Genomic DNA, 25,800 nt, shown 5'->3' on the forward strand with positions numbered 1-25,800 from the left:
GAGCGAAATGACCGTACTCAGTAAGCTATTGTCATCCGGAATGCATTGCCCGGACGTGTGGCAGCAGCAGATGCAATTGTATGTAGCTTCGAAATGGAAATTCAATATGTAATGGGAAAGGAAAACAAATGCAGTGGTTTGGGAATGGAATTAATTGGGTAAATATTTTTAAAAACTGACACAAGCACAATGATCTCCTTCTATTCTGTACAATTCCAAACTTACAACTTATTGCTGTTTTCACTTTAAATGAACGACCTTAATGTATATTTTTGCTGTATGCATATTTTAAGTAGTTTAAAATGCAACATACTTTTTCTCTCAGTAATTCACACATTGAGACCTTACTGTCAATTTATCCAGCGTCCTACTGAAAATAATTAGTGCAATAAGCTTTGGATAGGCAGCAGCTTTGTAGCCCTCTTGCACTCCTGTGGTTTTCAATGGGAGGTCACAGCTGGGTGTTTTGTAAATAAGCATTTTAATTTGCAGCTGATGTAGAGCAATCAAGATTGGAATAGTATGATTGGCATGAGGCGACCACGGACAGCTGAGTACTGCAGAGTTGCCTTTTAATTTTTTTGCTGTTGGAGGGCCGCAGGGAGTTACTTTAAGTCAAAGGCCAAAGACCCTATTATTGACAGAATTTAGGATATTCTTTGATATTATTGCCAACCTCAGGCAGTTTAGGATTGCCAACCATTCCCTCACATATATTATTCTTCTAACTTTGTTCATAGAACTCGACCTTTTCTAAATTAACTCATGAGATATGACAGTCGCTGGCTAGGCTAGTATTTCTTGCCTATCCCAAATAGCTCTTGAGAAGATGTTGGTGAGTTGCCTTCTTGAAATGCCGTAGAAAGATGCACATTGCTGTTCAGGAAGGAATTTCAGGATTTTGACCTAATGCCACTGAAGAAATGGCGAAATATTTCCCAGTCAGGATGGTGAGTGTTTCTCATGTTTGCCAACAACACTCACTTCTATCTGTCTAGTAATTGTCTCAATTCCACATTATTTCCTGTCTCTTCGGTGTACTCTCCAACTTAGAATTCTTTTTCCATCTTCACACCTCCCTCTCGGGCTTTGAAAGTATTCTGAAATCACAACTTTTTTAACTAAGATTATCATCGCCCTTGTTGACTGCTTTACAAAGGCTGGACAATCTCACCCTGACGCTCTCCCCTTTTCTCCTCTGTGAGCTCAATCAGAATATTACACTAGACTAAAGGTATTATTATTACAACTGTGGTAAACAGAACTGAGCACAATTCTAGTGACATCTGCATGTTTATAACCTGCTGGAATGTTACATTGGCAGTTTCCTTGAAAATGTGGTGTGGCCAGATTGGTCAAATATACTTGAACAATGGTCCAGTATCTTATTCTTCATAGAGGGAACTTAGCTATAAAGCAGAGCTTACCATTAGGCTCTTATTGGATCATTCAACTGTGCGAAGCATTGTTGCTGAAGGACATCATGTTTTCACCAGTATCTGCATATATCTTTGCCTACAGGAGATAAAGGAATATTTTCAATTTGGAAGCCAGTGTTCACATATTCAATCGACACCTAAAATGCACCACCCATCATGTTGGTTAGTGTTATATCGTGTTATGGTTCTAGAAGAGTTAATGTTGAAGTTGTATTAAGCTCCACCCCATCTGATGATATAATCTAGATGGAGACGAAGCAGTCTAGTATGAAGTCCCAATGAAGACAGACTTGTTAACACTGGCCCTTGATAGTCTTTGTAATTATTCCTAACTCGTAGCTGTTGGTTTCATACAATAAACTACATATTGTGTTAAGATGCATGCTTCTACTGAATGAGAACTCAATAACGGTTTCTCCTCCACCATTACTAACTCTATAGGTCCTTAGAGGCAACATAGAAAGGAGAACTGGTGGTAGTAGTTTACCTCAACTACAAGCCACCAGTGGTTGGAACAGCAAAGCACTGCATGGTAATCAAAGGTGGGCTCATTGCATAAATAGCTCAAAGTAATAGAGCTGGGAAAAATCTGCATTCAACGAAGGAGGAAAAGCATTTCAGAAGTGACTTTACCACTTTAAGAACATTCCTGCTTTAAGTAGACACAGACAGACAGTCCAACAGTAGAAAGCACATGCACAGAGAAACAGTGAGCAGCACTCTTCAGAGGTAATAAGAGGCACCAGGAAAACTGTTTGCATGAGAATGAAAAAAATGTCACACTGGGAAGTGATAGATTCCCCACAGAAGTAGGGTCTGTGCGAACAGTTCCGAGCTCTCTGAGTAAAGTTAGAAATCCCAGTTGGCAATAGCATTTTTTCAAAATGCAAAAGAGCAGGCTGGGGAGATTAGAAAGTGAAAGCGTGCCCTTTAAAATGAACATCACTGCCACCATGAATATGGCACATGGGGCCATAGTGTGCTTGATCAAGAAGGACCCTTTAGATTGCAGGGGGGCTGCCATTTTTACTGTGTGGTCTGGCCAAGTGATGTCCAGTCTCCCAGCTGCTGGTAAAGCACAAGCGCCAATGGCAAGAAACCCTTGGGTGGTCTCTGGTTGACTACTGAAGGTCACCGATTGACCTCAGGGATGGAGGACCACCCTCCCCCTTCCCTATGACTGAGAGAATTCCAGGGCATCTAAAAGCCGACCGCCATCCTGGACACTGATTTCCCTCTCAATTCTATTTCCTACTTCCAACACAATTCCAAAGGCCCCATTACATTCTGCCCTTCATATGGGACACAGATATTGTGTGACACAAATACAGCATGGGCTTGATATTGCAGAGAAGTTTTCATAAGTTATGGATGTGAACGTAGCTTTGTAATAAAAATGAAATCCTACCCTTGCCGATGAGCCTCCCTCTTCTACCTGTTATTCCAATCCCAGGAGCTCCCCTAAGGGGTCACTTAGCTTCCCACTGTTCCTGGTCGTCCATACTGCTGCGTAGCCAGCAGTTTTGCCTTCCAAAATGGTACACTAGGCGAGTAATCCATCAACAAGTCTGACAGATGACCGCTACAGTGCCTGATTGGCACTAGACCCCCAGGCTTTCTCATTGTCAGTGGTGAGGCAGTGACTTGCTCATAGTGATTTCCACCTCACACTTCAACTGCAAAATGGAAAATCCCAGCCTAAGTGTGAGGATCTCTGCTTTGACCCACACCTGCATCACATTCTTGCTATTTTCATTCAAAATGTAAATTTCACTTCTGTTTTCTGTCTGGATATGGTTAACTCAACTTACATTGGGGTCAATTTTAGGAATTTGTTGTCTTGAGGCCAGCAACTTTTCTTAAAAATTCTCTCCCCTTTGATCTCAGGTTCCAAACTGGTGGTCACTGCTGCCTAGATGGATAAGGATAGCAGGTGCAGGGAAATACAACCATCTACACATTCCACTCTAGGCTAAATGCCATCTTGTCTTGGAACTATATCACCGTTCCTTCACTGTTGCTGGGCAAAGTTGGACCTCCGTCCCTAACAGCACTGTTGGTTTACCTAACAAAAACTGCAGTGGTTCAAGAAGGCAGTTCACCACTACATTCTCAGAAGCATTTATGGATGGGCAATAAGATACCCCTAGCCAGCAATGCACACATCCCATGAACAAATAGAAAATGAAACTCACATTGGTCAGTTGGTCCAGGAGAGATTTCTGATCCATGGCGTTGCTCAGAAAGTCATGCAGAAGAGAAACGGAAACTAGGGGTTAGGAAGGAAAAGCAAATGTAAACTTAAAGGGAATGGTGTAAATGTCACTTTGGGTGGCATTGCAGAGCGATTTCGAAGGGCATAGCTGCAAAATATATGGCCACTACTAACCGAGTAGTGGGAGCAAGAACACAAAGTAGATCAGTGACTAATGAGTGCGGTTGTACTCAGGGTCTAAAGACTTGGGGAACACCGCAAAGCTAGGGTAAGGAAATGGTAAAAGACGTGGGGATGTTGTATTTTATTTAAGTTACAGGAAACCAATGAGGAGGGAGCATGATAGAGGCGGAGCTCTTTGTGAGGGATAGAAACAAGAATAGGAGATGGGGAAGGAAGCTCATCTTTGGGCTAAATAGCTGGTGGGTGTCTGGGATAGAGACCTGGAAGCCAGGAAAGTTGCTGCCACTGATTTTCAAGATGCTGTATTGATTGCTTCATTGCAAAGAAATAGTCAATTATTTTAACAAACATTGGAGATAATGAAATTCTGAGGAATCAGTTATATTTTCTATCAGAGTCTTACTATTTCGATAAAATAGTGAATTAAAAATCTCAATTGCTATTGAAACTAATTTAACAAACTCTATTGACCATTTTAACCATCATAAACAGAAAAGAATACATTACATGCACATTGATGTACAGAAGAGATGTGTTGACATGGGAGAGATAGGTTGTGATATCTTGTCCAGGGACACACATACAATTGTTTTGGTCCCTACAGTCCTTGAATTTTCTTTTTATGATATTTGCTTTATTTTGGAATTGTTTCATATTCCCAACTGAGTGGTTAGGTCCTTTACTCTCAAATAAGCATCATCTCGTAGCTGTTTCGGACTGTTTTAACATGGTGATTTTTATTTTATTATTGATGACTGTCTGTTTAAAAAAATCACAGATGGAATATAGCTGTGCAATACATTGGTGATTTTTCCTAGAATTAATCCACTGCTTCTATCTCCGTTGCTAATAATTCAAGCCTGACATGGATGCAGCCATATTATTCTGTTCCAAACTAGCATTCAAGCTTCAAGAGTGTGTGCAAAGCAGACCCTCCGATTCTGAGTGACATTTCCCATTGTCTGACCTGTCAGTCTCTCGCCCAGTGTTTAGCTGTCATCAATAGTAAATACCACATCCTGAGAGCTGGAGATAACATTTTGACAGATCTACTGCATGCCAGCCATTTTCAGATTTCAGAATTCTTCAGCCTCTGTTCTATGTCCTGACAATCCTTGAAAAAAAATTGTTTTAAGTAATCCCATCAAATATTTTCCTCCAGCTCAGCCAGTCACCAGGAGAATTTACTGACCAAAAATGTTTTCAATTCCATCCTGAAGCAGTTAACAACTGAGGATGTGAAGCTATTAGAAATGCAGAGCACTACACTGCTAATCACATTATGTTTGATTAAAAAAGATTGTACTTCTGTTTTAAAATATGATACCAAAGGTGCAGAATCCACAGTAGACATGCAGGAATTTTCAGTCAGTAACAATCCACAAGAATGAGTGGATAAGCACAGAAATAGATGCCTTCAGAGTATCACAATAAATATTCTTGAATTTGTCTAAGCTGAGACTGGGGTGGTTTCTCAGTTTAATTTAGCTTATATTATTTTTAAGTTGTGTAAAGTTAAAGAAAACAATATTGGGTGGAAATACGTATTACTAAATTGCACCAAATTAAACAGAAATAAAAAGGAAAGAAAAAGAATGGTGATAAATGAGAGAAGGCTTAATTATGTGGCTGGTTAACTGTTGACTACTTTTTTTGTATGTTTTCCAGCAGATTATTACAGGTTAGTTTGTTCAATAAATGAAGGAGGAATTTCTCTTTTCATAATAAAAACAGGAGGGTGGTTGTTTTTTCTTCGCGCTTTTCTTGTTAATCAGCAATCCATTTTAAAATCTAATTGGCAGAAGTAGCTTATTTCAAATATCAGCATTCCTGCAATTTCATTACAAGTCGCTTAATTATGGAGAAACACTGGTATTCTGTTCAAAGCATTTCATTCCCAGAGCTAAATTAGTAGCTTTCAGGAGAAAAGCAGTTAAACCAGATGTTAGGAAGGTGGCATTCCATTACCACAGTAATAGGTTCACTGTCAAGTAGGGCGTAGTAAGTTGATTGAGGAGAATGTAGAGTTCTCAGGCATCGGTTTTAGTGTATTTTCGTAAAAACCTATCATGGTGCATTCAACTTTTGAATTTCTAATTTTAAATTGGAATTGCACTGGACTCATGTCTGTAACTGTCCCAACTTTTGGGGAGGGAATATCTTTTAAATAAAAGTCTGGAGCAAACTATTGTTTGGTGTAACACCCCAGCTATTGTTTTCCAATGAGCGTATTATTTTTTAACATGAAAGCAATGAAATATCAACAATAATGTAATCAAATCACCAAAATGAAAAGGATGGCAACACTGTCAGTGACATGTAATGGCTGAACCAAACAGCAATTGATCCAACTGATAAAAAATTTGGCCAAAAGAGACAAGCTATTTTATCATGATTCAGGAATTTCATTTCCTTTGATAACTAATTGACAAAACGTATGAATTTTTTTGTATTATTTGAACTTAGTTATACGACGCAAACATGTGAAAGTTCTAAAATAAGACAAACACGTGAACAGACAGTCAATATAGCCCTAGAGGACATTCACCTTTCAGGTCTGGAAGAGTTCCTGCTCTTTAAAATGAAATACTAATATGCATTTCAGGTATTGGATGATGAATGGTCTGATTGAAATGATATAAAGTGGGATATTGAGCAGTGTTTCTGGAGTGAGTGCTCTTCTCTGGTGCCTGAACAGGCTTTGTGCCTCTGTAATGGGAGTCTTATTGCAGGCTGATGGCAGTGTGTAGGAAACAGACTGCATGATGGAATGTAAGGTGCTGATTTCCAAATTTGATTCAGAAACCGGCTCAGTGTAAAAGTAAATAGAAATTGCTCTGATAAATCATATGAGTTAATCCACTTGTAGGGTTGAAATAACATGAACAAAAGAACAGACGGAATTAAATCGGCTACTCTGTCTCAACCAACACAATACAGATTTTTATGGTGGGACTTCTTTATTGAAAACAGAGTTGATTCTTTGAAGATTATTCTCGTAGCGAGCATGCAGTTTGGTAATTGGTGAAGTTTCTGTGGTGGAGCCATTGTGTGAATTAGTTTAAGTTCCAGAAGGCTTAGTTCTATTGACTTGTCTCCTATCATTAGTTCCTCTTGTTTCCTTCACTATCTGTTTACCCTGGTTGCTATGTGAGTGAGCAAAGCTCTGATGACCTTTTGCTCTGAATCTGAAGCAAGGTCATGATCTGTTCAAGCTCTGTGGCATCTCTAGTAAGATTTTCTTTACCATTTAAGAAAACCCATGATCTTCAGCTGTAAGATGTATACATTTTTCTGCACGTAGATGTGCATGTGTACTTGCATACAATGAAGCTAATTAAATAATGTGCTGCTTTTTCAAACCAAAGCTCTCTCATCGCTTTGAGGATCTGTCTTTAACCTCTGGAAAAGTTCTTTCTCACTTTGCACACAGCAATTGTTACTAGGAAGGTGTGAGTTTAGGTGGGAGAGAGGAACAAAGGGATCTGGGAGTACAATTACACCAATTACTAAAAGTTACTCCAGTGCCTATAAGGTTATGCTTAGAAGCAAACCAAGTACAATAGGCTGTTTTTCCAGGATAGCTGTCTCCAAAGTTTTTAAGTACAAAATCACATTTTTGAATTTAACTTCTACCCAGGACTTACCCTGTAGAAAATACAGAATAAAGTTTATTTTTATTTCGAAATAAATTTTAAACCAAATATGTGTGATTATTCATTTTGTCCTCTACTCACCAAGTCTCAGTGTAATACCTGTTAACTGCACATTGTCTGCCAGTGTCTTGAAGTCTGGTTGTAGTTTGAGATGATGGTCGTGTACTGTCCATCGAATGGCTCTCTGTGAAGCAGCTGTAATATTGGATTTGAATATCTTCATTTGAGAGAATGCTATCTCCCAAAGTGGAGCCAAAATGATCCTTCACTTTAAAAATACAGGATGATTGCAGTGGGCATTTTTTATTGTTTGTACTTACGAGTCCCCGAAAAAATCACTGTCCATTCATCTGACTTTCAGCTCAATATCAATTTGCAAAGTAATTATCTCCATATTAACTCCAACTCTTTGTAAATCAAACAATTGATGCAATTTGGTAGCCAACCCCCCAATGACTACTTGAAGAAATGGATCTGAGACAAATAGAGGATTTGTTTCCATCAGATCTAATTCCTGAAATCACTTGTTAAATTCCTCTGCTAACTTCCTCAAGTGTGCACAGGGGTTTTCAGGATGGAAGTATATTTCTTTGCCTTTGATTTTTTTTCTATTATTTTCTCCAGACTCAGGAAGTATTGCAGGGTTTTGTTTTAATTGGGAGGACCACAGACCCAGTTTCAGTTTAAATGCATTAACGGCACTGAGCATGTGTGTGCTCAGTCTCTGTCCTTTCCCTGCTGTTCACAGCTCAGCTCATTCAGTTTTGACATTATGTCTGTGAGGAACCTAAAGTTGAGCAACCACACATTGTCTGACAGTCACTGCAGACTTTACTCCTTGATTTCAGAAAAGTGACAATTTCAGGCATCAGATCAAAACATTTTTTCAGGACATTTCATCGATTTAACCGTCTCACATTAGCATGGAGGATTATTTCATTGTAAGCAGCATCGAGTTCGTCAAGTGAGGATTTAAAAAGTGGTGCAGAATGGCTCCTGATGAAATTGTATTTACAAGTTTAACAACTTGTATTACATGAGAAAAGTCTATCACTTTTTCTCTCTATTCCTTGCCACTGGATTATACAGTGGTAATTGACAAAAGAGAGGAAATCAAGATCATTCTGCAAAATGCAACAAAGCTTGCCTTTGTTCCGGGTATCACCAGCCGTAACAAATTCCTTGACAGGAATGTTTTTCTCAAGCACGTATCTTTTGAATTCATTGCAGATATCCTCTTCTCTGTGAGCATTTTGTCTGTACCAGAGGTCTTGCCATCACATGGGACGATTAAAGGGTGAAATCTGGCAGCTCTTAACTGGATGTTGGGGGAGCCCCTATTTATAGGCAGTCCTTTGTCAATGAAAGGGGAACCAGTGGCATTGACTACTGTCAAAACAAAACAAGTACCCAGCAACCATCCACCACCACTCGTGTTTGCCAGAACATGCCTACCTTGTCCTATCATCCTCCAACCGCACTTACCTGTCTTCCAGGGACCCTTTCCTTGCGGTTTCAGCTTAAACCATTACAAGTGGTGGTACTGCCTAGCTGCTAGCCCCTCTGATTGAGCTGGCACCTTGTAGGCGTGGTCTGCCATCCTGCGCCAGGATATGGCCTGGTGGCTGCTTCTTAACTAGCAGCTGAAAATAGATGGGAAGGAAGGCTGAGTGGAGTAAAAATGTCTTGATGGATTAATTGGGCCCAGTGTTTTTATGCCATATATCCTTTGTATGTAATGACTTTCGCAGGATTTCACACACTGTATTCATGACCATGCTTGCACTGTAGTTAACTGCAAATATGCAACTTCTCAGCTTTTTATCATCTCCTATCAACTCACTTTTGAATAGTTTGGTTTTCCTCTTTTGGCTTCTCTGACACATTTCATTCATTGGCAAACAAAATGAAGATACGAATCAGAGAATCCCTACAGTGTGGAAACAGGCCCTTTGGCCCAACAAGGCCCTCAGAGCATCCTACCCAGACCCATACCCCTATAACCCAACTAGTCTACACATCCCTGAACACTATGGGCAATTTAGCATGGCCAATCCACCTTTGGACTGTGAGAGGAAACCAGAGCACCCGGAGGAAACCCACACAGACACAGGGAGAATGTGTAAACTCTGCACAGACAGTCGCCCGAGGGTGGAATCAAACCCGGGTCCCTGGCGCTGTGAAGCAGCAGTGCTAACCCTGAGCTATCGTGAACTAAATTCCCTATTGGTCTTCTGTTACTTCAAGGCAACATACAATTGCTCAACTTATTCATCTTGACTTTCTCAATCAAACTTGGCAAAATGTCTAGTATCCATTTGTCAACTTCATGCCTGGAAACGGATGATTGAATATTGTGGCAGTGTCTTGAGACATCAGTTATTATTGACAATAGGGATGTAGGTGACAATGTTCTTTCTCATATTACTTAATGATTTGCTGAATTGAAGTAATAATTAGTCCATGTATCATCGTAAAATCCTGAGGAAGAAGTAGCTATATAGTCGATCAGTCTTCACTCTATTCAGAGTCCACGTCTGATTGTTGTATCATGGGTTCTCCTCCCACATTAATTGTTGATCCACTGCTTTAAGAGCAGTTATTTTCTGCTCAATCTACACAGAACATATCTGCAGTTGTATTAAGCTAGCATTAAATAGAAGTATTTATGTGAATAGACTAACAGTTCAAGCCCCATGGTAGTTTGTAAACTGATACCAGAAGAAAGTGACCATGATATCTGCCATTTCTGAACTGCATTATTCCCTTCTTTGACTAAGTTTTAGCATTGGATTCAGCTATACTCACCAAAATACTGATTGATGTATAGTATACATTGGAAAAGTGGAATTTTTCGTATTTTTAGCCATTGATTTTAGCGCACTTTTGGAAAAAAAATTCTACTTTGAATTGTTTCGGATTGTTTAAATGTGGAGTAGCTTTAACCACCATATTAAAAATGTCTGAATCATTTACACAACTCAACCCCACCCACTTCCAGTTTTATTACAGACAGATGAGGACGAGCCTAGGAGAACTTGACAGGTAAATAGGAACTGGATGCATATAATAGACTAGCAATTTATTTTCACCTGTACTTATGAAAATACAGGGAGATGTATAGAAGATGCCACAATTCGTTGCCATTTTAATTACAGAAATTAAAGAAAGAAATAATTGAGACAAAGTTAGGACAAAGTTCATCATTTGTTCCCTCCATGGCTTCTGGGTTTCTGGAATGGCCATGGGATGCCATCACCGAAGTCACCCTCAAGCTGCCAAAACAAGGATTTCCAGACCAGACCCACCATGCTGCCACCACCAAAGCCGACACCCAAGACCCAGCATCACCTCCAGAGCAAGCAGGGCAGAACAGACCCAACAAGTCGCCAATACGGAAGCCGTCAGTCAAACTTCACCACTTCAGTCGCTGCACCAAGCCGCATAGCCATGAGGAGCAAACCAGAACGACCAGGCCGCCACCATGATAGTCACTGCTGAAACTGCCACACCGCTGCCAGGAGGAATGGACCAGACCCACTGACGATGAAACCTTCCATAAAGCCATGGCCACAATGGCCACAAGGAACGGACATCCGGATCCACCACGCTGCCATTACTGCAACAGGCCCTCGTAACCGGCTTCCTCCACCTGAGCCGCAGAAAAGAAAAAAAGGTGAACTTTGATACAAAAGAGAAATGAAGAAACAAAAAAAGAAGAATGCCGCCTGCTAGGTAAATGGGAGCGTACAGGCACAGAGCCCAAACACTGCGGCCATTTTGAAATGTAAATGCTTTAACATAAGTGCTTTTAACGGGACTACACATGGGCTGGGAGGAGCAAAGTTATTTCTTCCAGTTCCAATAAACAAACCCTGTAAGTAGCTCCCCACCATTGCCAACTTCCCTCCTTATCTATGATACTCCTCTAATTTTCTTCTACCCCAACCAACCATAAAAGTTAGATAGAAAGAGCTAGAAAAACAAAGTAGGTCTGCAGCATCTGTGAGCAAAGTAACAAGAGTCAGTGTTTCAAATCCCAAGTTCTGAAGAAGAATCAAAAAGGACTGGAAACTGCCTTTACATTAAGCTGCACAGTTTTCTGCTTATGGTCACTCATGTCCAATACAATATCATCCTGCAACATGGAAAAGTCTGAATGTCTCGTGAAGCTGCATGACCCATTGTAAGTGGGAAGAGATATTAAACTCTCACTGAATATAGAATCTCCATGTCCTTGGGAAAATTGTGAGGTGGTAAAAATATGTCCAGTTCAAACCTGGAAGTAGTCAAATGCATAAAAGTTCGTCACTATGGTCACCTTCACAACTGTACCTTATGGGAAGTAAGAGATCAGCTAGCTCATACATCACAATGAGCTGTGGTGAGGATGTATCATTTAACAAGAACAACCAGCCAGTAGCCTCCAAGCAGCGTGGGTGAGGGTCTTTTCTGCTGCCGAATCTGAGTTCTACTCTTCAACGTTAAGACAAGGTGTTAGCTGAAGTCTGAGCTGCAGAATGTCTTGCTAGAATCAAATCAGTATGGTTATGATTGACATGATGTTCTGCATATTTCCAGTGGGCATTCAGTGCGTGCGTGACTATAATTCAGAAGCAATTCACCTCGTATTAGGTATGCTATTTTGGCACACTAAGAATGCATGCAAAGAAGCGGGGCAAAATTATCTGAATTTTTTTGTTTATTTTACAATTGATTCAATATTGCTGAAGGATGGTGCTTTTAATGTCTGGTATTTGATCTTCTTAGTCTTTATGTTGCTGTTCTTTGCTGGCCACTAGACTTAACAGCTCAGCCATTCTCAATAAAACTAAAATAACAATGACACATTTTTATCATCAATCTAAATGATGTTCGAGCATTCTCAGTTACAGCGCTGTGTCTCAAACATAGTGTAAACGGAGTAGATTGCAGAATGTTGTGTGCATTAATAAAACAACTCCTTAAACATTTCTAATATATACCAGGCCGTGGAATTTTGCAGATGCAAAGATTGTTCATCAGTACACTTTGAGTGATAATGCCACAGTCATCAATCCTCTTGTGTCAGCATCATCACACCTCAAGGACAAGGTGCATACTGGAACTCAGCCAAACTTGCACAGAAAAAAAAACTCAACACACCAACAGCTCAAGCATAATGACATTGTGAGAGTTTCTGGGATAAAGGTTAATTCCTGAAGGGTGCTTCTGTGAACCCATATAGATTTTTCAGGCTCTCTGCAGTTTGCTGTAATAATGACCCACCATTACAAGCAGGGCTCTCACCAGATTGTAATGTTAATCTTTAATCCTTGCTAACCCTGTGTGTTTGGAGTCCAGCTATAATAATTTCAAAAAAAAAAATGTCTTTGTGTCAGGTATCAACTTCAGAGCTGGAAAACTGTGCAAATTAAAAGTTAGAACAAGGTAATTAAAATGGAAGATTGAAAGTGTCAAATAATAAGCCACGGTCAAACTCTTAATATCTAGAGTGAGAGTTCCAGTGATTGTTCTAAATTTACAATTACATACCACATAGAGCATAAGGATATGGACTTGGTGCGGTAAAGTGGGACTGGTATAGATAGTAGTGGTAATACAGACTTGATGGGGGAGGGGTCTCCTCTGAATTGTATGATTCTGTGATTTGATACAATGAGAAAGGAAGACTTGCCTCGACGTTCGCATGTTTGAGACTTCAGGACATTCCAATGGGCTTAAATCCATTGAACAGCTTTTGAAGTGTTATTATGTTATAATGGAAGAAACACGTTGGACAATTTGCACACAACCAGCTCCCACCACTACTTTGGCACAACATGAACGCATCCAAAGAAATGGATAATCCTGTTTTTTGCTTGTTTTGTGATTTATTAAGAGTGTTGCTGAATGATAGTATTTTTAATATCTTGTACTCGATTTTCTTAGTCTTTATGTCTCTGTTCATTGCTGGTCAGTAGACTTAACAACTGAGCCATTCTCACTAAAATACTGGTGAAATAAACAAGAAGGTTTCTGTGATATTGTTTGGGGGTTTAGTCAAATGTCCCATGCTCAACTTCAAGGTGTTTTAACATTTTATATTTTAAAACAAAATATGGAGTATTTGCACCTTTTGCAGTAGAGAAGGAGGTGGTTAGCTGATTTCTTGAATCTGCAGTCCATCTGCTGCCAGTACACCATTGTTGCTATTCGGAGGAACATTGCAGGATTTTTATCCAGCGACAGTGAAGAAGTAACAACATCATTTCTATTCGGGGTGGTGTATGCCTGGAGGTGGTTTTCCCCTGTACCTATTACCCTTGACAGTCATGGGTTTGAAAAGTACCTTTGAAGGAACTTAGTGATTTTCTGTAGTACTTCTTATAGATGGTACACACTGCTGCCTCTTTGAAGGAAATGAATGTTAAAGGTGTTCTCTGTGGGTGCTGGTTTAGGGGACTGCTTTATCCTGGGTGATGTTGAGCTTCTTGAGTGTTCATTTCACTTTAATTTTCTCTATTGTACAAAATCTACTTGCATCAGTTTTTTTAAACAAATGATGAGCCTGTAGCCATAAGTTGATGCTGGAGCTTTCCTTAGTGCAAAGGTTGATAGAAAATCATTAGAGCATCGAAGGTCATAATATTGTTCTGAATATTAATGCAAATTGTTCAATTCTGTACAGTCAAGAGATAGCACAATGCTTTGTGTCTTCTGTCTTATTTGTTGCAAATAAAATTTGGAGCTGCATTTTATACCTCTACCTCGACATCCTTTTTATATAGTTGAAGGCAAGTGTCAAAGAAAATCAAATGAGTGGCCATCCCACTGCCTTCCCATCTTGTCCCAACATGTGATGCATATTATGAAGAATGGATAAACATAGATATCCTGCTTGCTTTTTGGGCCTATTGAGAACCTCAGCTGGACTATTAACTATTCACCTCATTCCACTCTGACCACTATTTTTTATTTTGGCCATTAGGGGTACAGGAAGAAAGGTGCACAGACTGGTAATCTTGATGGTGTGAGCTGCCGATAGACAGAAAGGGGTATATCAGCTTTAGGGGAGGACCTCTGTGTTTGTCAGAGGCATCCCTTCCTGAGATAATAACCACACTTTAAGCCTCCCACTCTGGTCTCTCCGATGTGCATGGGGAGTTTGAGTGCAGAAGCAATTAGAAGGCCTCTGTTCTTCACAGTATCCCAACTCCCAACAAAAGTTTATAACATCCTAAACCTTTTCACCAACCCAACCCCAATGCCAACTCATGCCTTCTCAAATTTCCATGAAACTCTATGATATCTCAAATCCCCACGTATATTCTGACGTATCTGCTTTTGAAGTAGTCTTCATATCCACTCACCCAGAATGCACTATTCATGGTCTCCGATTCAATACAGAATTGATGGAAAATATTTTACCTCCTATCAGAGAAAGTGAAATCCTACCACATAATAAAATCCTTCTTATCATTAATACGGAGAAAAAAATGCATTGTGACGTGAAAAAAAGTAGCAAGAATTGTTATCCTATTAGCTTGTCTCAATAGACCAGAAACCACATCAAGGTGATAGTCTGTTAATGAAACTACTTGAAACCCCCTCATTCATTCTTCACTATTGCGAAGCACATTCACCCTTGAAACTCAGCCAAGCATTTATAATGCCCAAAGCTATCCAAACAATAGACTGCTGTCTAAGAGGGAATGGACAAATGTACTCAATTCAAATTCAAAACAGAGTGCCTTTCAGTCAATCTAGAAAACAGACTGGTCAAATTTTTTCAAGTGTAGATTTTGTTTTCAGTTTGCAAAATGAGATTGTGAGGGTTAGATTGTCTACAAGTGTCAAAAGCAATTTTTTTTTAAATCAGCCAGACCCATTTAAAAACCCACAGCAGCAAAGGTGACAGCAGAGGGTGACAGGACGTTTTGCAATATTTGACTTTACATTACAGTTTTTTTTTCTATTGGGAATTTGATATAATTCATGTAAACCAATAAACAAGGCTGATTAATGTAAGAAAAACCGAAAGATCTGCAGATGCTGTAAATCAGGAACAAAAACAAAGTTGCTGGAAAAGCTCAGCAGATCTGGCATCATCTGTGATTAAAAAAGCAGAGATAACGTTTCAGGTCCGGGGACCCTTCCTCAGAACTTTCTTCACAGCTGCTGCCAGACCTGCTGAGCTTTTCCAGCAACTTTGTTTCTGTTCCTGATTAGTGTAAGGACCAATGTATCTTTAAATTACAGAACTTTATGATGAGTCAATGCATGCTTCTTTCCTGATAGTCCCTTGAATCATGAAGGAGAACTACGGAATACAGCCCATTGCAAAAAGCTGCTTATGAGCTCCTTTCTAGAGGCATTTGTGCTGCAGATATTTTAGGCTGACTCTTAACACCTGCCATAGGCCTAGTGAAAGGATTTGCAAGTTGATAATCAACCTGTTCAGGGCGATGCCACAGACTTACCTTCTGTGGCGATCAGGTCCCAGTGTGTGGGACTTGAACTCAGAGTTGCTGGCTCAAAGGCAGAGACACCATCCACAGTGCCACAAGATCTTCCCTTCATTAAAAACACAGCTACTATTATAAACATAGCACACAGTAGTGATGTTTAAAGGTGTAAAAATAACTTCAAACTTAGCCTTCCAGAATGTTCCAGACTCCACAGTAGGTTTTCTGCTTTTTTCATTTCTGTTCAAAACTGGCATGCTTTTAATGAGAATTCAAAGATGAACACCATCAAATGTACATGGTGTGCGACAGAAAATCAGATTTTCATCTCATTAACTTTAAATGGGGAGCCCGGCTTCAGTGGGGGTGAGATTGTACTTTGCAGACTAGGCCAATGCTTCCCAAACTTTTTCCCACTGTGACCTTATTTTGAAGCTTGAAGATTGTTGCAACCCACATTGAGGCCTGTGAGGGGGAAGTCGGAGACCTGTGAGAGTGGTAGGGAGGTGTGGGTCCTGAAAAAGCAGAAGTGCAGTTGGTTACAACAGTGGCCAGTGCTGCCTTGAGCTTGCAAAAATTTCAGAATTTCAGCTCGTTGAATCCTGACCTTAACTTTGGGCAGCCCTGCATTGGCATTCCTGACCTGCAAAATGGACAGGGGAAAATGTTTTTGGGTTGGGAATGTGGAGGGAAATTGGATTTATTCAAAAAGCATCCAAACCCAGTCTGCCACTAGACAAAGATTTGGTTGCTGGTCTCAGCGTTGATACTTTTTCTGAGCAACAACAGAACAAAACTGAGAAAGAACATTATTCTGACCTTCCTCTGTTCCTGATCATTCTCTCAATAGTTCCTGAACTTGTTCCAAATGGTGGAGGGATATACTATTTCTCTCCAAAGTTTAGCCAAGACATATTTGCAGCAGATTAATACTTACCTGTTGCATCTTCCAAATATTGTATTTGTGGCCAGATGGGATACTGGAATAGCAAAGTGTCCAATTTTTTTCTATTACTTCTACACATTAATCCAAAGTGATTGCTGATTCAGAACTTGTACAGATTCAACCGCAAATGCAGTAAGATTTTAAACAATTCCATAATTCTACACTTTTTTTTTCTGCAAAGGCTAATTGGGGATTTATATTAATTTACAGCTGGGGGAAAAGTGATTCAATTGATATAAAATTAATGGGCAAATTACAAATAGATGAGACAATTCTGTGCTGACTTAAATGCTGGCATAAAGTGATTTAGTTTCTCTACATTAGTAGTGTGCGCTAAGGCACTAGAATGACCATTAGCGAGCTGAAGGGGTGACTATTGTAGTTGATCAGTGCATTTTGGTTTGACTTCTTGCACCTTTCCTAGTACCTAAGTTAGCTCTAATGTGCATTATGTGACCACTTTTTTAGTTTTTAATTTTTCTTTGCAACGTTCTCAATGAAATTGTGCTCTGGACTTTAAGGAAGTACGGCTGACAAAGTCACTGACATTAAAATGATATGTTTCCTTTGGCAGCTTGTGAGCCAGGATTCTACAAGTCATCATCACAGGACCATCGGTGTGCCCGATGCCCAGCTCATAGTCATACACCTCAGGAAGGCTCCTCACGGTGTGAATGTGAGGATGGTTACTATAGAGCTCTCACTGACCTTCCCTCTGTATCTTGTACAAGTAAGTTCACTTATTGTACCTTAACGACAGCAAAATGTTTCATCTTTTCAGACATACAGTGTAGATTTTACATACCTGCGTAGCAATAGGACCTGTGTAATGGACGCAATTTGAGGCCCTGCACTCTAGTTAATGAGCTTCTTCAGCTCAAACTGATTGTTGTCCAGGAACAGAAATTTGTGTGCTTTTTTCTCAGTTTCTCAGATCTATGCAGGCTTTTAAGAGTGACCGTGGCTCACGCTCAACATCATTGCTTCCACTGACCAGGTGTACAATGTCAGGGGTGCTTGATCAGGGTGGCTGACACTCATGATTTCTGATCATTTTGAATCTGAAATTGGGTACTATTGAATTTAGGGCCCACTACATTCAGTAGAAATAAGGAAAATTGAGGGCAGAAAACATAACCACATCAAAACAGTGCCAGCTCTTTTCCCAGGTTTACCTACTGTTGTTCCACTGTGTCCAATGCCAATAGCAATAATTGCACTAATTTGAGTTGGATACCTAGACCAAGCCCTGGAATATCACTATATCAACTAATAGTTTCAGCAATCTAATCCAATTGACCAAGATTCTGGTTTTGTAAAAGAAAGCCTGTAACTTCTTTGAAATAGCATTTATTAGCTCATTGGGAGCTGCTAGTTCTTTTTAATTCCTTCATGGGATGTGGATGTTGTTGGTAAGGCCAATATTTGTTCCACATCCCTAATTGCCTTTGAACTGGATCCCTTGTTTAGCCATCCGAGAGGGCAGTTTGGATTTAGCCATATTACTGTGAGTCTCAAGTCACACGCAGGCCGGATCAAGTAATTACAGCAGGTTTCCTTCTCTAAAGGCGACTTGTGAACCAAGAGAACTGGCCTGTTGATCTATGGGCATGTGTTTAAATCCCAACATGGAAACTCGTGGAATTTAAGTTCGGTTAATCAATTTAGAATCTAAAGCTAGCCTCAGTAATGATGATCATTGCTCCAGCTACTAATGATTGTCTTGAAAGCCCATCTGATTAATTAATGTGACATCTACCATCTTTATCCTGGACTGGAGTAATTGTGACCGGGACTCCATAGCAACGTTGTTGACTCTTATCTGATCAAGCCAATCAGTTAAAAGGGAAATTAGGAATAGGCAATAAATGCTAATCTTGCCAGCAACATCTGTAAGAATTTGTAAATGTCAGTGTCCAGTAGCATGTCTGTTTCTGACTGAGTTTTTTTCTTCTGGTTCCAAAGGACCACCTTCTGCACCGCAAAATCTAATTTATAACATCAATCAGACAACAGTGAGTTTAGAGTGGGGTCCACCAGCAGATACCGGAGGTCGGGATGATGTCACCTACAGGATCATGTGCAAACAATGCAGCTGGGAGCAGGGTGAGTGTGTGCCTTGTGGCAGCAGCATTGGCTTCATGCCCCAGCAGTCAGGACTGGCAGATACGTATGTGACGGTTGTGGATCTACTGGCCCATGCTAACTATACGTTTGAGGTTGAAGCCGTGAATGGCGTGTCAGACCTGAGTCGGACCCAGAGGTTATTTGCAGCTGTCAGCATAACCACAAGTCAAGCAGGTAAGGCATTGAGCAAACAAGAGCCAAGCCCATTTAATGCACAGTCTGTGATGTTGATATGTAACACCTCTTTTATTTCCAGCTTAATCCCCAGAAATATTTTCATGGTTTAACTGCCTCTATTATACTTACTGTCATCAACTTAATTTCTCCTTTGCAACTGTCATCTGGTGTTAAGCCCAAGAAGTTGAACTGATTTACTCACTCTGTGTCCAGTTTTGGTACTGTAAGATTTGGAACATTTTCCTTCATTAAATGCCTTTACCTTGCTAATATTACTTATTGCCTGTAATTGAATTAATCAAGTTTGGAAGATTAAAGCATCCCTGTTAACCTATTCATGAACAGAGGCCCCATTTCTTACAGTGACTTCTCCTAACTCTGACCTCATATACTGATATAATTCTCAGCAAAGCTCTTATCCACCTTTCTGCAAAATTAAGGTCCTCCCAAAGTATCTGTGAGCTTACAATTTCCATTATAAAAACAACCAAATGAACCGTTCATGCCTGCCATTTGTATATCAGACTATTCTCAATTTTATTCCTGCTGTGGTTTCAACATTTCTGACAATTCCTAAGTTATGACGTGTCTGCAAAGTTATCTGAAAAACAAAGTGAAATTTCTGATAAGCAGGGCCATTATTTTGTGGCCTGTGAATGAAGTGAATTTGATCCCCTCCGATTTCCCCTCTCCCTACCGCTCCCTCACCTTCGATGGTTTGTGCAGTGATAATACCAAGGTCAGACAGGTGCACCTCATAGAATATGTGTTCCCTGATTGGGGCTGTTAATCTGGTCCAATCAGGGAGCCCTGGCTGACAAATATAAACAGGAGTGTCAGAGGTTCTGTTCACTCTGAGAACTGGCTCTAAGGAAGCTCGATCAGCGTCAAGAACTCTCCACATGTAAATAAAGGGTGACTTGGTGATGGGATACTGACCTCTGTGGGGTTATTTCAGTTTGCATTGCCCTTAATAGGCTTTGCATGTAAACTATTCAATTAGAACCATGGGTATGATTTATTGGTGGTGATTCATAAATGAAACAAAAAATGTAATTTGGTGATGGGGGAGAAAAATATTATTCAGTTTTGTGTAAGAACACATCTAGATATGAAAATAAAGAAGTGGATTTGATTGTAGAATTGCTTTTCTCGTTCATACTTTTTCCATGGTTCCTGTGCTTATATTTGATACTTGATGCTAATTGAATTATATATTTAAGATGTATTTTCTTTACAGACTTAGTGTTGGTGTAAAATCGGAACTACTTTGCACCAACACTTAAACTCATATTGTGTAATTTAGGTGGTAAGGCCCAAATGAACTCCACAGTAAAGAGAGACTCTCTCTGCTTCACTGCATTGTTAGATTAGAACTTGTTTCTGAATTTCGGATGTAGTCATGTTATAGCTGTCACATCAATATGAAGTGAAGTCACGTTTGTACTGACACTGCAGTTGTTGTGTAAACCACTCTCAAATTACAAAGCTCCAGCAGTGAGCTCAGTCTCTTAACTTTATTTTGGTAGAATGTTGCATTGTTGTGATTTTCTGCAGCTCCTTTTGAATATTCATTACTATCAGTTTTCTGACAACTCTCTGCTCTGTTTGTCTTTCTTAGTGTGCATACATCATGACTGTAATCAGGAAGGCTTTGAAATTATTGAAACAGGATTTTAAAACATTTGTATGAAAATCACTTGTCAACAGTTTTTTTTCAATATGTTCAGCCATTTAAATTAAAGGGTTAATGTCTATTTAAACAAGCGGAAAGAGCAGTGTCAGAGCAGAAATAAAAATTGCTGGAAAAGCTCAGTATGTCTGGCAACATCTGTGGAAAGAAATCAGAGTTAACATTTCAGGTTGAGTGACCCAAAACGTTAACTCTGATTTCTCTCCATCAATGTTTCAAGGCCTGCTGACCTTTTCCAGCAATTTCTATTTTTAATCTCTGATTTACAGCAACCACAGCTTTTTCGGTGTTTATTTAGTGTCAGAGCAGCACATTCAAACTCTATTAGGGAATACCACCAATAGCAATTTCTGTTTTACTTACATTTTCTGTTGCAGTGCAAGTACCATATGAATAAACGGCTGGATTTTCAAAGCGATGTATGTATACTGTGCAGTTTTACTGACTATCTACAATTCAGCTTAATATACATAGAAACAGAGAATGTATGGCGCAGAAGGAGACCATTCAACCCGTTGTCTCATTATCAGACAGATCTGTTTAGCTTTTCATTATTTTGTCTTGGGATGTAGGAATCAATGGCAAAGAAAACATTTGTTGTCCGACCCTAATTGCCCTTGGGAAGGTGAGACTGTTTTCTTGAATTGCTGCATTCTGTGTTCTCTTGGTACTCCCTATGTGCTGTTTTGATCCACAATAGCAAAGGAATGACAATAGATGTCTAAGTGAGCATTGTGAGTGACTCTAACAGACTTGTTGAAAGTGATGTTCCCAGGTGTTTGCTACCTTTGTTTTTCTATATGATGGAGGTTGGCATGTTTGGAAAGTGTTGGCTGAAGAAACCTTGGTCAGTTGCTACAGTACAATGTCTAGATGGTACACACTACTGCCACTGTCTGCTGCTGGTTTTTAAGATTGTGGTGGCTGCTCTGTCCTGTATGGTGTCAATTTCTTGAGCGTTTTTAAAACTATACTCATCCGAGAAAGTGAAGAGCATTCCATCACACTCCTGAGCTTTCATTTTAAATGAAAGGCTTTGTGGCATCAGGCAGTGAATTAGTTGCTGCAGAATTCTCTGACTTGCTGATGTAGCCACATCAATATATGGCCAGTCCTGTCCAGTTTTTGGTCAGTGTTGATGGTAGGGATTATGTAATGTAATGCTATTGAATGTCAAGGGGAAATAGCTAAATTCTTTCTTGGTGGAAATGGTCATTGCCTGGAATTTGCCTAGTGTCATTCATCAGCGCTTGTTTTTACACTTCTTTTTCTATTTGTTTCGTAATATACACTCTGGAGTAATGTAAACTGTAATGCCTCATTGCAACACTGACTGTGTTGTTATGACAAAAAAGTACTTTTCAAACAAGAGAAGAGTTTGTTTTATTTGTATGAAGACAACTGTGCATTAAGAGTCATAAAACACCAAAATATTGTTGTAGTTCATCTTCCCCCAAATCTATACTATTATTGTTAAGCACAAATAGCACACTGCTGTTACTCTGTGTTTTATGGACTTGAGATGAATCTGCTCCTTCAGTCTTACAGCTTTCCATTTTAGGCTGCAGCATTTTAACTTTTTTTGTCACAAATTGATGGCAGCAGCAGTTTTTTTTTACTCATTCACGGAATGTGGGTATCACCGTCTAGACCGGCATTTATTGATCACCCCTGAGGGCAATGAAGAGTCAACCACATTGCTGTGGATCTGGAGTCATGGAGACCAGACCAGGTAAGGATGGTAGTTTCTTTCCCTGAAGGACATTAGTGAATCAGATGGGCTTTTCCAACAATCGACAATGGATTCATGGTTATCATCAGTCTCTTAATTCCAGATTTTTATTGAATTCAAATGCCACCTTCTGCTACGGCAGGATTCGAATCCGTGCCCCAGAACATTAGCTGGGTCCCTGGATTAACAGTCCAGCAATAATGCTGCGAGGCCATTGCCTCCCCTGTGTGTCATGGATCCTGGAAATGCAAGTAAAATGTTTTTAAGTGGTCTGGATTGTTTAATTAAACACCCCATCAGAGACATATCGCCCAACTCACGCCTTTGTCTCATGACCAGCTTTGACAAAAGTCATAACGGTCCAACAGGTATATTTTTTGAATGGATGATGTGGGCCTTAGTTTGATCTCCAGAGAGAAAATGCTCCAGTTTAAAAACAATTGAGGAGACAAGTGCAAACCACTCAAGGATTCCTGCCAGGAGTGATGAACAAATAATAAATAAACTAAAGGTCAGCATTTTTGCAGTGTTGATTTGACTTATGTTGCTGAATGTCAAAATCAAGACTCGGGTCAATAATGCCATAATGGAATGTATGCCTCGAAGGAAGCAGAGGATTTTAACTGGCACAAGTTGATTCATCATTAAACTAGCTCAGTGAAAATGTTTCTGGGGCAGCTGAATGGAGATCAATTAACTATTAAGTCCATGGGAAAAAAAGTAGCAACCTTTCTGCACTCCATTTGCTGAGAGGTCAAGCACTAAGAGAGAGATAATTGTTGTGAGCAAGCAGAATGAATCGAGGATGAACAGAAAGTGATGATGTATGTTCAGTGACAAGATACATGACAGAGACTTACACTTGGGCCAATGACTACTCGACTCAGCAAGGACACAAAGATGAGGAAAGGAGGCCTGTGAAAAACAATTAGCGCTTCTTCCAAGCAAGCAGTTCTTAATTAGCCATGGCGTGTCGGCAACAGACAATTAGTGTTCTCAATTTTGAAAAAATATTTGGCCATTAATTACAATACAACAGTGAAAATACTTGTTAGGAAATGCTTATTTCACAATCCCTACATGAGTAGCCGGCAGAACCAAAATATTGGTTTAATAGTTCTTTATTGTGTGACCTTAATTATTTTGAAGACACATGAATCAGTAGCACTTAATAACAATGCCTCTTAATGCTGGAATTTGGGAAAGCAGAGTGGGGATATTGCCTTCAATATCAAAATAAATGAAAGAGGTGACATTAAATCTATGTGTTATAGCCTTTTATTACCATTTAAAAATCTGGAAAATTCGACAAAAGGGATAGAATAGGCCCTGCTACATCACCATGGGGATCTCTAACCACTAAAACCTGTCACTGGTTATCAGTCGATTCAAGGATGATGTCCATTCAGGATTGAGAGTTTCTGCCACGGGTCTTTGAGTGACTGAAGAAGCCAGTTCTCGACCTGCAGAACTTTGTGCAAATACGATAGGCGTTCCCATAAGGTAGTACAAGCTCCCTTCTTAACAGTATCGTGGGTGTACATGGACTGTGGCAGCTCTGGACCACAGCTCAGCTCATCCCCACATTCTCAAGGGCAATTAGGATGGACAATAAATGCAGAGGTAGCCAATGATAGCCACATCCCATGAATGAACAAAAAAATGAGTGCAGGATTTGCTTCCTTTTCTTTCCTCCTCTGTCGATGCCCAGCCTTATCATTAGGGTATTTGAATGTAAAGCATGATGCTGCTTGATGGAGAAATCATTGTCATTTTGAATGATTGGTAGAAAGCTCCAATCAGTGAAGAATATTAATGTAACTACTGCACTACAAGGATAATTTCAGAGTGACTTTGAAGCGTTTTCTTTGTCCTTCCCTAGTTCACTGGCCATTTGAATGTTGAGAAAGCGGTATGTGGCAGGGGAGACAGTATATGGCCATCTGAGTACAATGTCCAGTACTCATTGTTGATTTTGCAGGAGTTGTACTCAAATACTTGTGCTGTTGATTTCAACAGTGAGTCCTGATGATTATTTTCAAATCCATGGTCTGGATAAAGGAGTCTAGTGCAGCTGACTTTGTTTGATCCCATTGTTCTGAAATACTAGGCCATGTGAAGATTGTCCAGATTGGTTGTGATTGGTACTTGGTGTTCCTCCCTTCAGTCAGGCTGCTTTCGGGCTGAGACATTGATCGTTGGCTCTTGTCATACCTGGTGCTAATTGGATGCAGTTATGACTGAAATGGTCGGAATACACTGGTGGGAATCCGAACGATGTGGGTTATTGTCAGGATTTGTGGCAGAATTGCATGAGATTTCCAGTAAGGTATATCTTGACGAAGGGAGCAGCTCACTGCACCTTTTAAGCTTCTGCTGAGTGGCAAGGTGCTAGACAGTGACAAACTGCCAATTAAGTTAACTGCTGACCACTAATGCATCCATTGACGCTCCTTTATTTAACAGTGTGGAACAAAAAAGATGAAGCAGAACGTAAAAGTCAAGGAAAGGATAATGAAGGTCATAGGTTCAGTTCAGATTCTGGTGAGATATTAACTCACCTCTCTGAGTGAATGCCCAGTTCCCACTCAAGCCTCATTTTCTCAAGCCTTGGGAGGAAATGCTTGAGTGAATTGTAATTGTGTGCCCTTCTGCCCTAGCTGTGTCTTATTTCCTGACATGAGGTATCATTACTTGAGCAGTTCTGTACGTAAGTGAGGAAATCTGAAGGTGTAATGCTCAAACTGAGCTCATCTTACTGCTCGTGCATATTTTTCCTACACTGTAGGGTCCTCTTTCTCAGCCTGTGCTCACATGATCCAATACACCTGAATAAAACAAATACCAGATGTGTCAAGGCACAAAGGAAAACTTCCATACTTAGTTGTAAGATCCTTTTTGGTGTCCATTGTTTAACATAATACACAGTATTAAAGAGCTATTGCTGCTCTGTGCTCTGTAAAATTGATGGCAAGTAATGGTCTGACATAAAATAAAGTTGAATCATGGCTAACTAGCTTACGTTGCCACTTTGCAGAAAGAAAAACTTGCATTTGCATAGCACATTTCACAACTGCTGGAGACCCCAAAGTGCTTTGTCATCAATGAAGTACTTTTGAAATGTAGCCTTTGTTGTAATGTGATTCCTCTCCACATACAAGGACACACAAACAGAATTAAGTGAT

General features: G+C 39.9%; 1 protein-coding gene across 2 annotated transcripts in view; it reads left to right on the plus strand.

Annotated features, from left to right (window-relative positions):
* epha7 (eph receptor A7) overlaps nt 1-25,800 on the plus strand; it is a 262,329-nt gene that overhangs the window by 79,221 nt on the left and 157,308 nt on the right. For both annotated transcript variants that reach the window (XM_048597273.1, XM_048597274.1), the window contains exons 4-5: nt 17,461-17,616; nt 18,852-19,187. In XM_048597273.1, the coding sequence (XP_048453230.1) occupies nt 17,461-17,616; nt 18,852-19,187 (492 nt within the window). The remainder of the gene's footprint in view (nt 1-17,460; nt 17,617-18,851; nt 19,188-25,800) is intronic.

This window comes from Rhincodon typus, chromosome 5 (genome assembly GCF_021869965.1).
Source record: "Rhincodon typus isolate 14 chromosome 5, sRhiTyp1.1, whole genome shotgun sequence".
Classification (NCBI taxonomy): Eukaryota; Metazoa; Chordata; class Chondrichthyes; order Orectolobiformes; family Rhincodontidae; genus Rhincodon; species Rhincodon typus.